At 35.9% G+C, this 15,379-nt stretch overlaps 1 protein-coding gene across 2 annotated transcripts in view; it reads left to right on the plus strand.

Annotated features, from left to right (window-relative positions):
• The window catches only part of LOC125647819 (tyrosine-protein kinase JAK2-like), a 155,013-nt gene that overhangs the window by 60,034 nt on the left and 79,600 nt on the right, over positions 1 to 15,379 (plus strand). For both annotated transcript variants that reach the window (XM_056139556.1, XM_056139555.1), the window contains one exon: positions 750 to 872. In XM_056139556.1, coding sequence (XP_055995531.1) covers positions 750 to 872 — 123 coding nt within the window. The remainder of the gene's footprint in view (positions 1 to 749; positions 873 to 15,379) is intronic.

Below are 15,379 nucleotides of genomic sequence, written 5' to 3' on the forward strand. Positions count from 1 at the left end.
AGGTATATTATACCTGTAATTTCTGAAGATCTAAGGAGGTACTCTACATCGTTATAATGGCTGACTTCCTTTTAAAACATGGATGAAAATATAAATATCAGCAATATTTGTCTATTCATTTAAAAAATTCTCACCTAGCTGAGTAGCTCAGTAGGTTAGCACGTCAACTGCTGAACTGTAGATCACGTGTTCGAGTCCAGCAGGGGTTTTAAATTTTTCTCAGATTGTTTTCAACTATAACTGCATTTTTTGACTAAATAAAGTAAATTTGAAAGTTCTCAATTTCAAAATACAGTGATCCCCCGTTATTACGCCAACATTTGTACCTATGCAATTTTGGCATTATAACGGGGGTGGCATTATATCGGGGGAGGGGGTGTGCAGCTGTCATAAGAAATCAAACCAATTTTGTCTACTACATCAATGTGCTATTAGATTTTGGTGTGTCCGTAATACTCAGATTTAAAAAACAATACTGCATATTTGAACTCAGGTGATTATCGTTTACGTAACTTATTATCTGTTCCAAACTTTGATACCTGGAGGACTAACGGTGGATAATTAGTTAAGCCTGCTCACTGAGTGAACTTTTTTGGCGATATGCGGAGGTGGCATTATAACGGGGGGCAATATAGCAGGGGATTACTGTATTGTAGTACATATCCTCCACTTACCATCCATATCAAATTTCTCTGGTGTAGCATACATCCTTAACACAGTCTGTACATGGTTTTTTCCTTTTTTTACAGAGTCTTCATCTTCCAGAGACCAAGGCTATTCATCTATCAATAAAAAGCTCATTCAAGATGACAACTTCCAGGTGATAGGAAGTAATGGCGACAATGTCCCAGATCTCATTAGCAGTACCCAAGGTATGTAGGGGGGGGGGGGGGGGGTGGTGAAGTTCAGATACAGTACACAAGGTGTGTAGGGAGAGGGGTGAAGTTCAAATAGAGTACACAAGATGTGTAGGGAGAGGGGTGAAGTTCAGATATTAACAGTACACAAGGTGTGTAGGGAGAGGAGTGAAGTTAAGATATTAACAGTACACAAGGTGTGTAGGGAGAGGGGTGAAGTTCAGATACAGTACACAGGGTGTATGGGGGGAGGGGTGAACTTCAGATATTAACAGTACACAAAGTGTGTAGGGACAGGGGTGAAGTTCAGATATTAACAGTACACAAGGTGTGTAGGGAGAGGGGTGAAGTTCAGATACAGTACACAGGGTGTATGGGGGGAGGGGTGAAATTCAGATATTAACAATACACAAGGTGTGTAGGGAGAGGAGTGAAGTTCAGATATTAACAGTACACAAGGTGTGTAGGGGGAGGGGTGAAGTTCAGATACAGTACACAAGGTGTGTATGGGGAGGGGTGAAGTTCAGATACAGTACACAAGGTGTGTAGGGAGAGGGGTGAAGTTCAGATATTAACAGTACACAAGGTGTGTAGGGAGAGGGGTGAAGTTCAGATACAGTACACAGGGTGTATGGGGGGAGGGGTGAAATTCAGATATTAACAGTACATAAGGTGTGTAGGGAGAGGGGTGAAGTTCAGATATTAACAGTACACAAGGTGTGTAGGGAGAGGAGTGAAGTTCAGATATGAACAGTACACAAGGTGTGTAGGGAGAGGGATGAAGTTCAGATATTAACAGCACACAAGGTGTGTAGGGAGAGGGGTCAAGTTCAGATATTAACAGTACACAAGGTGTGTAGGGGGAGGAGTGAATTTCAGATATTAACAGTACACAAGGTGTGTAGGGAGAAGGGTGAAGTTCAAATATGAACAGTACACAAGGTGTGTAGGGGGAGGAGTGAATTTCAGATATTAAAGGACACATGACACAAAAAATTATTTGTCTGTAATCATTGTCCTTATAATCCTTAAGTCAGATTCTCACACTGAATCTGTTAAACAAGCATCTGATAACAAGGCACAGCTGGAAATAGTAATCTGTAAACACCAGTGGAAGCAGTTCTCGGAGCAGTGCTGACAGTTAATGAGATAAGAGTCAGGTGTGTGTTATATACGTCAGAGGTGAACTTCTTGCAAATTCTCACTGTAACGTATTCAATACAATGACTGAAGACTTATCAGAACTCTGATTTATTTAAGAAATAACAAAATTCAATTGCAGTAAAATATTATTGGAAATCATGTAATAAACTTAAACTTTGATATTCACATTTGCAGCAGATTTAGGTTGTTGATCCTCCTTCCCCCCAAGCTCTAAATTGCTAAACATATATAAATATGTACCAGTATGTATATCATGTATATATTGAAAAAAAATCAACAAAAATTCCGTATATGTCTAATGAATTGACATCATGGCATTCTGGACCCCTTATCTATAAAAATGTATGTCACATATAAATAATGTAAGAAACCTACCATAAAACGAATGTAGGAAAAAAAGTCACGGAAAAAAAATCACGGATGAAAAATCACAGGAAAATAAGTCACAGGGAAAAAAGTCACAATATATATTTTGTATAAAAATTACATAGACGTATGAAAAAAAGTCACAATATATATTATATTATATGTATAGGGGAAAATTCATAGTATATATTTTGATAGAAAAGGGTCACATATACAAAGGGGGAGAAAGTCACAGTATATATATTTTAAAAGAAAACTACATACATATATATATGTATATATATATATATATAGAGAGAGAGAGAGAGAGAGAGAGAAAAGTCAATTATTATATAAGGAGAAAAGTTTTACTTAAATTTGATTCAAAGTTAGAAGATTCCATGTTTTTTTTAATCATTTGCAACAAACAAATAACCCCAATAAAAACTAGTTCTAATTGTAACGGGGACCGTTACATATGTTCCCCAAACCTCCCCCAAATAAAATGTGATGTCTTTGTGAATCTATAGCAAAAAATCATTTTATTTTAGCCTTTAATTACATGTAGTACGTTTAATATGGTCATTTCAGTACCAAGAAATGAAAGAAAGCGTTGCACGTGCATACACGCGTGCGCGTGTATGATTCCGAATTTTTGTTGATGTCGTTCAACAGGCATTTGTATCATATACCCACAGTATGAATTTCATAACGTTTCCACCAAATATAAGGAAGTTATAGCGATTTTAAAATCGTCCAATCAGAATTCAGCACACGTGCATGCACGTGCTGAGCAGTAATTCTAACCACAGCAATTTGTAAGGAGTACCAAGACACATCTAAAACCCTAATATCAATAGAATTTGATGAAAAACAAAAACGTTATCGTCCTTTAAAAATCGAACATTTGAAAAACGTCGCATGCGCGTGTGCGTTGGCATTTTTTGTTACACCAATATATAGATACACATATTGTCTACGTATACTGTGAATATCATCTCATTCGCTTCATAAATAAGATAGTTACAAACGTTTTAGTATTATCCAATCAAAATGAAGCGCACGTGCATGCGCGTGCAAATTGGTAATTTTGACCATGCAAATCAGTTAAGGGTCTCAATATCTACCTATGATATGAATATCAAGCCATTTCAATGAACAACAAAAAAGGTGGACTGCAGTGATTCCAAAGTTAGTGTACAAATTTTGTAATGCATGAGCACGCGCATGCGTGCGCGTGCAGACAAAATCACTATCATTTTTCATATCTACAAATGATATACTACCATCCTATTTAGGTTTCATATCGATCCTCTTAATATTCTGATTTTGCAATTTTTGTACCAAAATTGCAGTGCACGTGCGCGCGCGTGCATGCATGTGCAGACAAAATGACTATCACCATGCATATCTACAAACGCTATACTATCATCCTGGAAAGTTTCATATCGATCCCTTTTGTAGTTTCTGAGAACACTACCGGACAAAAAAGTACCGGAGAAAAAGAATAATAATAATAACTAGAAATGATCTCGTTGCGAGCAACGAATAGGTCTTCCGTCCAATTTCTGACGAAATAGGATCTTGACTGGGAGAATTCAATTATTGAAGAATGACTATACATGAATGGAATAAACACCTATTTTTTTTAAAAAACCAGTGATAAACATATACATGTAAGACGTGATGTATCAATTACAAACAATTTCGGTTTTGTTTTATTCATTTTCGAGTATCTTGGGAGTTCATAAAACGATTGAAAATTCCACACTTACCGTGTAGGAACCCACAATAAATATTTCGGTGAAAAATGCAGAGTTTTGGGACAACTTCCGGTTTCGAAAAACCAACTTCCGGTGGAAATGGTATGAGATTACACTCTATTAAATAATGTTATGAGCATTTGAATTTTTAAAAAAAAATGAAAAATTACATATTTTTAAGGTACTTCCGGTGGATGATGGAAGTGACGGCAGGAAAATTGAAACACATATTTCACATCTACATGTCACCATCTAACTTTCCTAAAAGTTTCAAGACTCAATCTTTGATTATTCATTAGAAAACGCCTGGAGAAAAAAACAACAACGGAAATCGTAGATATTAATGAACGGAAGTGACTTTTGGAAAAAAAAACCCACCAAATAATTCACTAAACTCTGAAGATGGATAATGTCAATTGTATATGTGAAAATCATAACAAACACTTCATTTATAAGCGAGAGATATGATAGCAAAGAAAGAACACTTTTTCGAAGTTTTTCTCTAAAAACCGGAAGTTGTTGTTTAAACTTCCGGTAACTGTAACATTTTCTGAAACTCCAAAAGACACTTCATTATTTCAAGCACACATTTTGTTTGAAAAGTGTAAATTTATTTGACGTTTCTTTCGTTCACTTTCGGTGGCGGCCGGAAGTGACGGATGACAATTATAAATCTTTTTAGAAAGCTACAAGTCACCACCAATCATATCCTGAAAGTTGAAAGACTCTATTATTAACCGTTTATGAAAAAACGGCCAACCAAAATGTTATTTGAAAAACGGAAATTTGTCCCTTACTCGCGACCGGAAGTGAATTTTGAAATAGTATTAAAAGGGTATCCCAGAGATGGATAATGTCAATAATATCTGTAAACATCGTATTAAAAAGTAGATAGATAAGCGAGATATATGAGAACAAAGAAAGACCATTTTTTCGAAGGGTTCCTCTAAAAACCGGAAGTTGTAGGTTAAACTTCCGGTAAGTCTAACATTTTCTGAAACTCCGAAAGAGACCCAATGAACCTATGCAAGTTTTGTTTCAAAAGCATAACTCTGAAATTTGACGTTTCTTTTGTTCACTTCCGGTGACGGCCGGAAGTGACGGATAGCAATGATAAACCTTTATTACAGAGCTACAGGTCACAATCTATCATTCCTGAAAGTATAAAGACTCAATCGTTAATTGTTTAGGAGAAAACGCCCGAACAAAATGTTATTTGAAAAACGAAAATTCGACTGTAACTTGCGACCGGAAGAGAATTTTGAAATAGTATTAAAGAGTTCTACAGAGATGGATAATGTCAATAATATCTTGAAACATCGTATTAAAATGTTGATAAGTAAGCAGATATACGAGGACAAAAAAAAAGACCAATTTTTTAAAGTTTTTCTCTTAATACCGGAAGTTGCTGATTAAACTTCCTTAAAGTCTAACATTTTCTGAAACGCCGAAAGAGACCCAATTAATCTGTGAAAGTTTTGTTTCAAAAGCATTAGTTTGAAATTTGACGTTTCTTTTGTTCACTTCCGGTGACGGCCGGAAGTGACGGATGGCAATGAAAATACCCTATTGCACAGCTACAAGTCATAATCTATCATCCCTGAAAGGTTGAAGACTCAATCGTTAACCGTTTATTAGTAAACGCCCGGACAAAATATCATTTGAAAAACAGAAATTCGGCCGTAACTTGTGACCGGAAGTGAATTTTGAAATAGTGTTACAGGGTTCTCTTAAGATGGATAATGTCAATAATATCTGTAAATATCGTATGAAAAGTTTGATAAATAAACGAGATATACGAGGACAAAGAAAGACCATTTTTTCGAAGTTTTTCTCTAAAAACCGGAAGTTGTTGGTTAAACTTCCGGTAAGTCTAACATTTTCTGAAACGCCGAAAGATATCTAATTAATCTATGCAAGTTTTGTTTCAAAAGCATTAGTTTGAAATTTGACGTTTCTTTTGTTCACTTCCGGTGACGGCCGGAAGTGACGGATGACAATGATAATACCCTATTGCACATCTACAAGTCACCATCGATCATCCCTGAAAGTTTGAAGACCCAATTTTTAACCGTTTATGAGAAAACGCCCGGACAAAATGTCATTTGAAAAATGGAAATTTGGCCGTAACTTGCGACCGGAAGTGATTTTGGCAAAACTAAAAAAAGCTGTTCTAGAAAATCCTATTTTACATTTTCCCTGAAAGTTTCATGAAAATCTATCAAGCCGTTTTTGAGAAATCGCGTGCACAAAATCGGTAAGAAAAAGAACAATAATAATAACGAGCTATAACTGTGTTGGGATGCCAACACAAATGTCTCCGAACACCTCCCCATGTCATAAATGGTTTTTGATGCCAGATATGCATTCAGGATTCTCAAGAAACCCTAAAAACTGAATTTGGTTGAAATCCGACGGGTTTGATTTTTGGCCGCCATTTTTAGCCGGGCTTATTGCTCAAAGAGCAATTGCCGGCTATAGTCAGCCTGTTCAAGCAGGATGTTGACCGCACAGCCGCCAAATTAAATTTACGTTCTAGGATATAGTGCATAAATTCCCAATCGCTGTTTAAACAACACACATTCAAAATGCACCTAAGAAAATGATGATACGCTTTAAAAACGTCAAGAAATCATTTAAAGATAACGATTTATTTGTGGAAGACAAATCAATTAAACAAAGTTTAATTTATATGACAATATTTTTTACTACTGTGTATGAATATCAAAACGTAAACAAGATAGCGTGGGTTGAAAAGCGAATTGAGTCCTGAGAAGTTTAGCTACATTTATTGCATGTATTGGCCACTGTTGAAGAAAGAAAACCTGTAAACGTAAGAAAAGGAACAAGGAGAAGAGCAGTTAACATGGTAATATGACTTTTTTTGTATATTACACTCAGATTGAAACAATAAACAAGAACAGATAGGGACAAAAATAGTTCCTCGAATGCGGGCATTGCAGGCAAATTTCACGTAACTTTCAAAGATTTATGTATTTCTATCACAACAACGTAACAATTTAAATATGGGCGTTTCTTTTTTTTTTCTACATGTATATTGAAGCCTATCGATCAAATGTTAGAATGTAGAATATATTCACGATAACGTGATAATGTTTATGGAAGTTTCATAATTCGATCCAATACAAGTTTATAATTCAGACTCAGAAATTACTCGCCTTCAACGGTGTTCGTTTTTTTGCAAGAGACTTTGAAAAAATTATTTTTAATAACAACTTCATCTTTTAGTCATGTAAACAGTTGGTCTGTTTGCACGGACTAACGGAGAGCGATTTCTCGGAAATGTACGCATGACAATCTTTGTGTATAGTTTGAAAATTGGGATTTTTGTTAAAAAAGGGAAATTTTGAACACTCATAATTTTTTGATAATCTTGGAGAATGAAATGCTTGATTCTTTTATGTTCTTGGAGAATGAAATATTTTGAGAGAAAATGAAATGATTTGTACTTGTATACATGGTGATGAACAGAGACACTTGGAGAAGGAATAAATACTAAATGAAATGTGCAAACACTGCTGATAATTCAGTACACTTAATAAATACTAAATGAAATGTACAAACACTGCTGATAATTCAGTACACTTAATAAATACTAAATGAAATGTACAAACACTGCTGATAATTCAGTACACTAAATGAAATGTACAAACACTGCTGATAATTCAGTACACTTTGAGACATGTGTTCCTTGGAAAGAAAGAGTAAGTGTGTTTCATGGACAGTTTCCTGTTTTATTTTCTGATGTTTGTATAAATTTACACAGATAATTTATCATGTATATATAAATAATAATATAGACATTTCAAGAATTCAGATATAATGTTTTAGACAGAAAATGGGTTATAAAGTTTTATGCAGTGCTGACTATCATCAAGGGGATGCATTTGTATTTAGTGACATATCTAGGGGTAGACAGTGTGTTGCTAACTGTTTTGTATTTCTTCTGACTGCATTTGAAGAAACTTTCTATTTTCATAGATGGTGTAAAGACACTCTACACAAAATTTTACATGTAGGGGATTATTTATACAGGAAAATAAGGGAGAATGTGTCAGTCAGATATGATTTTTTGCACCCCCAATCTATTCCTTGTCACATGAAATTTGATAATGTTTTTGTCCATTTTCAATTGAAATCAACATTAAGTGGATCCATTTCTTCAGATTTTTCAGGCAATTGGCCACTGTTGTCCTTAGAGATTGCATTTGCAACTCTCTGCAATGAAGATGCCTTTAGGCTGATGATATTTATTTGTGTTGGTACAGCAGTTGGAATTGTATTCCATGATTCAAAGTATTATTTCTTTGATCCTCATGCTCGAGATCATAATGGTTTGCCCTCAGAGTCTGGAAAATGTGTTCTTAGTGTCTTTGATAATTTAACGGAGGTTTGTGTTTACCTATGTACATTTGCAACTTCCTTGACATCATTGTCACCTCAAGAAATTCAGTATGATTTACACCATATTGTCTTGAAGAAACCAAAAAGAGTCTACTGCAAAACCCATAGTGCAACGAATATTATGTCAATTCCTTATTTGATGAAATGTGTAGATGCAGTAAAGGTCATGGAAAATAAAAAAAGAAAGACATCTGATACTAAACACCAACGCATACTCAAAGGGAAACATCCTAGATTGGCAGTCCTCTCAGAAACCCCTGGTCATATTAAATTGACATCAGAAAGCTCATTTCAGCCATTTGCTGGAAATGAAAATACTAGCACAGACACAGGTGCATCAAATTCACATACATATAGTGAAAGTGAAAATATTCCATCTTCTGCTCCTTTTATCACAGACAGTGGTTTTTCACATTTACATATGTGTAGTGAGAGGGAACATATTCCATCTTCTGTATCATTGGACTTAGAGTCGAATGAAAATTTTCAAGAATCAGTTTTTCAAAATGAATATCACCAGGCAACAAATACAACAGAATCTTTACATGATACTGACAAGATTTATGACACATTTCAATCAAAAATTGCAAATGGTCCAATGTATGTTTGTACTTCTTGCACTCAAACATTTTTTCGCCACTCCGTATGCATGACCCCCTTAGTCAGATTTAAACATCAGCATATGACAAGTGTTTGTTTTTCAAATATTAAGAGTGTAAACGATAATGAGTGGATTTGTAAAACATGCTTACTGGCCATTCAACAAGGTAAAATCCCAGCTTGCTGCGTTGCAAATAATATGAAATTTCCAGCAATTCCTGAGGAGTTGAAATTAACTCATCTAGAGGAAAGACTTATTTCACCAAGACTGGCCTTCATGCAGTCTGGAGAAACTAATATGGCGGACAAAGATAGCTCCTCTACCTTTTACGAATCGTGTTCAGCTTTAAGAAGGGGCGGAGGGAGCACAACGACCTAGCCCCTTCATAGTCCCTACAAGTTTACCGAAAGTTTACTTAATATGATCTAACTTACTTAGAACATGACCCGCTTCTCATTGGCTGTTCCCAAGTTCTGCGCCAATCAAATGCTTCCTCTCTTTCGTCTTTGTTTACCAAAGCTGTTAAATGAAAATTTGACCCACTGCGAACAGAAAACTCTTAACAATGAAGTGCATCACTTAATAGTATACTTTGCGACTGCTGATTGGATGAAAGAGTGGGTTGTGTTCTAAAGAGAAAGAAAAATGTACCTTCTCGAAGTAAAACCTTGTAATCTTAAATAACACAGGAGCATACCAAAGCATGAGTATAAGGGAATGATATTTAATTGAGATACTATGACAACCATTGACGCATTGATTGTGATATACAGTTTCTGTTTTCAATTTTGTTTCCTGTACTTAAGCCCAGCTTTCAGTACTTTCAGTACTTTGATCTTCAATGGCGGCCATTTTGAAACATTTGAAAATTGATTGGAAGGAAATACTGATGCTAGAAATGAATTGTGGACCCAACATTTACCCCAGAACCCAAATGTTGTAGAGATTTTAACACTTTCAAATATTTTGGTATATGGCGGCCATTTTGAAAATGGCGGCTCAAAAAAAAAATTTGATTATGAAAATGGACTTGGGGTCACTAAATTACCCTAGAAATAGAATTTGGTTGAAATCCGACAACCTTGAGTTTTTGACGTTTTTTGGCCGCCATCTTGAAATGGCGGCCATTTTGAAAAGTTGAATGCACCCCTCCTAGTGACCCCCTATCAGCTCACAAAGTTTGAAGTGGATCTGTCAAACCACTTTCATACAATCGAGCGGACAAATTTCTCGGAAAGAAGAGGAATAATAAGAAGAAGAAGAAGAAAATAAGAATAACGAGCTATAACTGTGTTGGGATGCCAACACAAATGTCTCCAAACACCTCCCCATGTCAGAAATGGTTCTTGATGCCAGATATGCACTCAGGATCCTCAAAGAACTCTAGAAACTGAATTTGGTTGAAATCCGACGGACTTGATTTTTGGCCGCCATTTTCTTCAATGGCGGCCATTTTGAAACATTTGAAAATTGATTGGAAGGAAATACTGATGCTAGAAATGAATTGTGGACCCTCAATTGACCCCAGAACCCAAATTTTGTAGAGATTTTAACACTTTCAAATATTTCGGTATATGGCGGCCATTTTGAAAATGGCGGCTCAAAAAAAAATTTTGATGGTGGAAATGGACTCGGGGTCACTAAATTACCCTAGAAATAGAATTTGGTTGAAATCCGACAACCTAGAGTTTTTGACGTTTTTTGGCCGCCATCTTGAAACGGCGGCCATTTTGAAAATTTGAAAAGTTGAATGCACCCCTCCTAGTGACCACCTATCAGCTCACAAAGTTTGAAGTGGATCTGTCAAAGCACTTTCACAAAATCGGTCGGACAAATTTCTCACTAAAGAAGAGGAATAATAAGAAGAAAATAATAATAATAAGAATAACTAGAGACTCATTACTAGTAATGAGTAGGTCTTCCGTTAGACCACTTCCGGTAAAGAACTTTCTGTTCCTACAAAAACCATTTAAATATATCAGAAAATGTGTCTTAACAATGAATGAGAAATGTATTATCGAATTTTTTACTCCTTTCTCGTAACTTCCGGTGACGACTGGAAGTACTATTCAGATGCGTTTTCCTATAAATGACATCGATTCTTTACTGTCTATATTCCCTGAAAATTTCACGTCTCTATCTGAAAGACTTCTCAAAAAAAGAAGTAAACCTAAGAAAGAAAAAGTAGTAGGTTACTACCGACCGGAAGTCAATTTTGAAAAACAAAATTATCAAAACTTTGGAAGTTTATACTTTTATTAAGACATGTGAAAATCATATGAAAGACTTCAAATATAAGCGAGATTTATGGGGACAAAGAGACGAAAATTAAAAAGGTATTTTATCAAGAAACCGGAAGTAGTCGTTTTGACTACCGACAGAATCAATATTCTTTTGACACTTTGAAAGAGACTTAATAAACTAGTATAGGTTTCAATTTAAAGGAAAAAGTTTGAAATTTGCGATTCTTTCCATCACTTCCGGTGACGACAGGAAGTGACGGTCGACATGTTCAACCCACTACTGCACGCCTACAAACGGAGATTGATCATCCCTGAATGTTTGATGAACCTATATTTTACTTTTTCCAAGAAAAATGCTGGACAAAATTCCTTTTGAGAAACAAAAAATCGGCCATATTTTCCGACTGGAAGTGAATTTTGTAAAAACAAAAAGAATTATAGCAAGGTCATTTCATAAGACATTATTCCTGAAAATTTCAGCCATCTCTGAGAAATCACTCGAAGAAATCGGAAAATCGACAATTATTCAAATACTTCCGGTATAGACCGGAAGTGACGGACAAAAAAATTGAATGTATGTGTACAGTGGACTAATGTTATTTGATCAACTCTACAAGTTTCAAGCGTCTATCTATATTCATTATTGAGAAACTGAAAAAACAAGGTTTGAATATGTCCACCCTATATCTCACGACCGGAAGTGAATTTTTTCAAAAATATTGAAATTTACTCTAGACATTTGTAGTGTCTATAACATATGTAAAATTCAAATCATTAACTTGTTTTATGACCGAGATTTATGGCACTGAAAAATGAGAGAATGAATAGTCTTTCTTTGATATAACCGGAAGTTGGAGTTTCAACTTCCGGTGGGGTCAACATTTTTTTGAGAATTAGAACCAGAGCTAGTAAACCGATATAGGTTTCAGTTTGAAAGAAAAAAGTTTGAAATATATGATTCATTTAATCACTTCCGGTGACGACCGGAAGTGACGGCCGACATTCTTAACCCCCTACTGCACGCCTACAACGTGAGATCTATTAACTCTGAAAATTTGGTGACTCTATCTTTTACCGTTTCTGAGAAAAACGCTGGACAACGAAAACAGCTAATAAGCCGTATTTGCCGACCGGAAGTAAATTTTACAAAAATATTTGACGTTACTCTAGACATTTATAGTGACTATTATATATTTAAAACTCAAGTCATTAACTAGTTTCATGACCGAGATTTATGGCACTGAAAAATGAGAGAATGAATAGGCTTTCTTTGATAAAACCGGAAGTTGAAGATTCAACTTCCGGTGGGGTCAACATTTTTTGAGAATTAGAACGAGATATAGTAAACCGAATTAGGTTTCAATTTGAAAGAAAAAAGTTTGAAATTCATGTTTCCTTTAATCACTTCCGGTGACGACCGGAAGTGACGGCCGACATTCTTAACCCCCTACTGCACGCCTACAAAGTGAGATCTATTAACTCTGAAAATTTGGTGACTCTATCTTTTACCGTTTCTGAGAAAAACGCTGGACAAAATATCTTGTAAAAAGACGAAAATTGGACATATCTTGCGACCGGAAGTGAATTTTGAAAAAATGAAAAAAATGCCTCGAGGTACCATCGTTCTCTATAACCTGTGAAAGTTTCAGGAAAATCCATCCAACGGTCTCGGAGACGAAAGGGAAAAAAAAAATAATAATAATAATAATAAACAGTAGAATCACTAGAAGGTCTTCCGTTAGAAACGGAAGACCTTAATAAGAAACGGAGCAAAAACAATATGTCTCCGACACTTTGTGTTCGGAGACATAATAAGAAACGGAGCAAAAACAATATGTCTCCGACACTTTGTGTTCGGAGACATAATAATAGAGGAAAAGAAACATAAGAATCACTATAAGGTCTTCCGTTGAGACGGAAGACCTTAATAATAAGAAACAGAGTAAAAACAATATGTTCCCAAACTTTGTTTGGGGAACATAATTAACTTTTAAGTATTTACAACAAGTGTTTACAGGGACTGTTGAGATTAATTAGTGGCTTCACAAGGCACCTTTCCCCTTTTCTAGACAGTGTATTCCCTGTATAAGTAGACAAAATGGCATCAGTTTACAATCTTTGAAGCCATACATAGGATGAAGGAAAAAATATGTTGTTGTTTTTTTTTTTAGCAAATGTTAACTATTCATCGGTGCTTTATTTTTCCTACGTATGGTCAAAGTCACTCTTTATAAATATTGTGACTTTTTTTCCTTGGTATAGGCAAAAACAATCAAAAATTTTGAACAAAAGAAATTGTGACTTTTTTTGCTAGGTGTGGTCATAGACACTCTTTATACATATTGTGACTATTTTTCCTGTGACTTACTTTCCTGTGACTTTTTTTCCTACCCAGATTGTGACTTTTTTTCCCCTGTGATTTTAATCCCGTTTACCCATAAGACAGGGATTATAAAAAATGATCTTTGTTTTCTTTTGGTAACAATTTTCTCTAGCAAATTGCACCCCCTCCCCAAATTTAAATTTGAATCCTGATACAAAATACGAATAGTAAAAAGCAGTTAACTTGCAGCACATATGTAATCATATTGTGAAAAAAAAAGGTTTTTTTTACCTGAAGTATTTGTCGCTTTCTATATGCACCATACCCAGATGGTTTTTTTCTCTCAGTATTTGATGAAGTTGAACATTCACCTTGGGTAGGCCACTCAGCATCGGGTACAGCATCATCTTTTAACTGAGCACGAGCATTATGATAACCTAATTCAGCTAACCGGGGTGGATAACGAGAATACTGATCTGGCGTAGTGTTTCTCACATATTTTACTGTATTTGGTTAATGTAAGGTCTCTTCTATGACAGTAATGTACCCATGCTTTTTGAAGACCTGCATCTTTGGGGAAGTGAAAAAATGACACATTTTTGTCCACTTTTGAAGAGGTTGAACAATTATAAACATCACAATACGGCATCCTTACAAACTATATGAATAACTCTTAAGATACAAAGAAATATGAGTGTTCATGTTCTTTGTTTATGACAGCATTTAACCCATTACTGGTAATTAGGGAAACTGTTTGTCTTTGATCAGTGATAAGAAAGATTTATAGTATCTCTTCTGTAGAAGCATATAGCATCTCTGTGCTGTAGCTCATCTCTGACGTCACCCCAACTGTTTCCAATCTCTGGGGTTTAGAATATGCATATTGAGGTCAGGCTGCTTATCAGTACAGCCTTACAGCTTTAGCTGTGAAACGCATGTGTGTTTAACAGATTCAGTGTGAGAATCTGACTTAAGGATTATAAAGACAATGATTGCAGATAAATAATTTTTTGTGTCATGTGTCCTTTAACAGTACACAAGGTGTGTAGGGGGAGGGGTGAAGTTCAGATATGAACAGTACACAAGGTGTGTAGGGAGAGGGGTGAAGTTCAGATACAGTACACAAGGTGTGTAGGGGGAGGGGTGAAGTTCAGATATTAACAGTACACAAGGTGTGTAAGGGGAGGAGTGAAGTTCAGATACAGTACACAAGGTGTGTAGGGGGAGGGGTGAAGTTCAGATATCAACAGTACACAAGGTGTGTAGGGAGAGGGATGAAGTTCAGATATTAACAGTACATAAAGTGTGTAGGGGGAGGAGTGAAGTTCAGATATTAACAGTATACACAAGGTGTGTAGGGAGAGGGGTGAAGTTCAGATATTAACAGTACACAAGGTGTGTATGGGGAGGGGTGAAGTTCAGATACAGTACACAAGGTGTGTAGGGGGAGGGATGAAGTTCAGATATCAACAGTACACAAGGTGTGTAGGGGGAGGGGTGAAGTTCAGATACAGTACACAAGATGTGTAGGGAGAGGGGTGAAGTTCAGATACAGTACACAAGGTGTGTAGGGGGAGGGGTGAAGTTCAGATACAGTACACAAGGTGTGTAGGGGGAGGGGTGAAGTTCAGATATTAACAGTACACAAGGTGTGTATG

Source organism: Ostrea edulis, chromosome 6 (assembly GCF_947568905.1).
Source record: "Ostrea edulis chromosome 6, xbOstEdul1.1, whole genome shotgun sequence".
NCBI classification, from domain to species: Eukaryota; Metazoa; Mollusca; class Bivalvia; order Ostreida; family Ostreidae; genus Ostrea; species Ostrea edulis.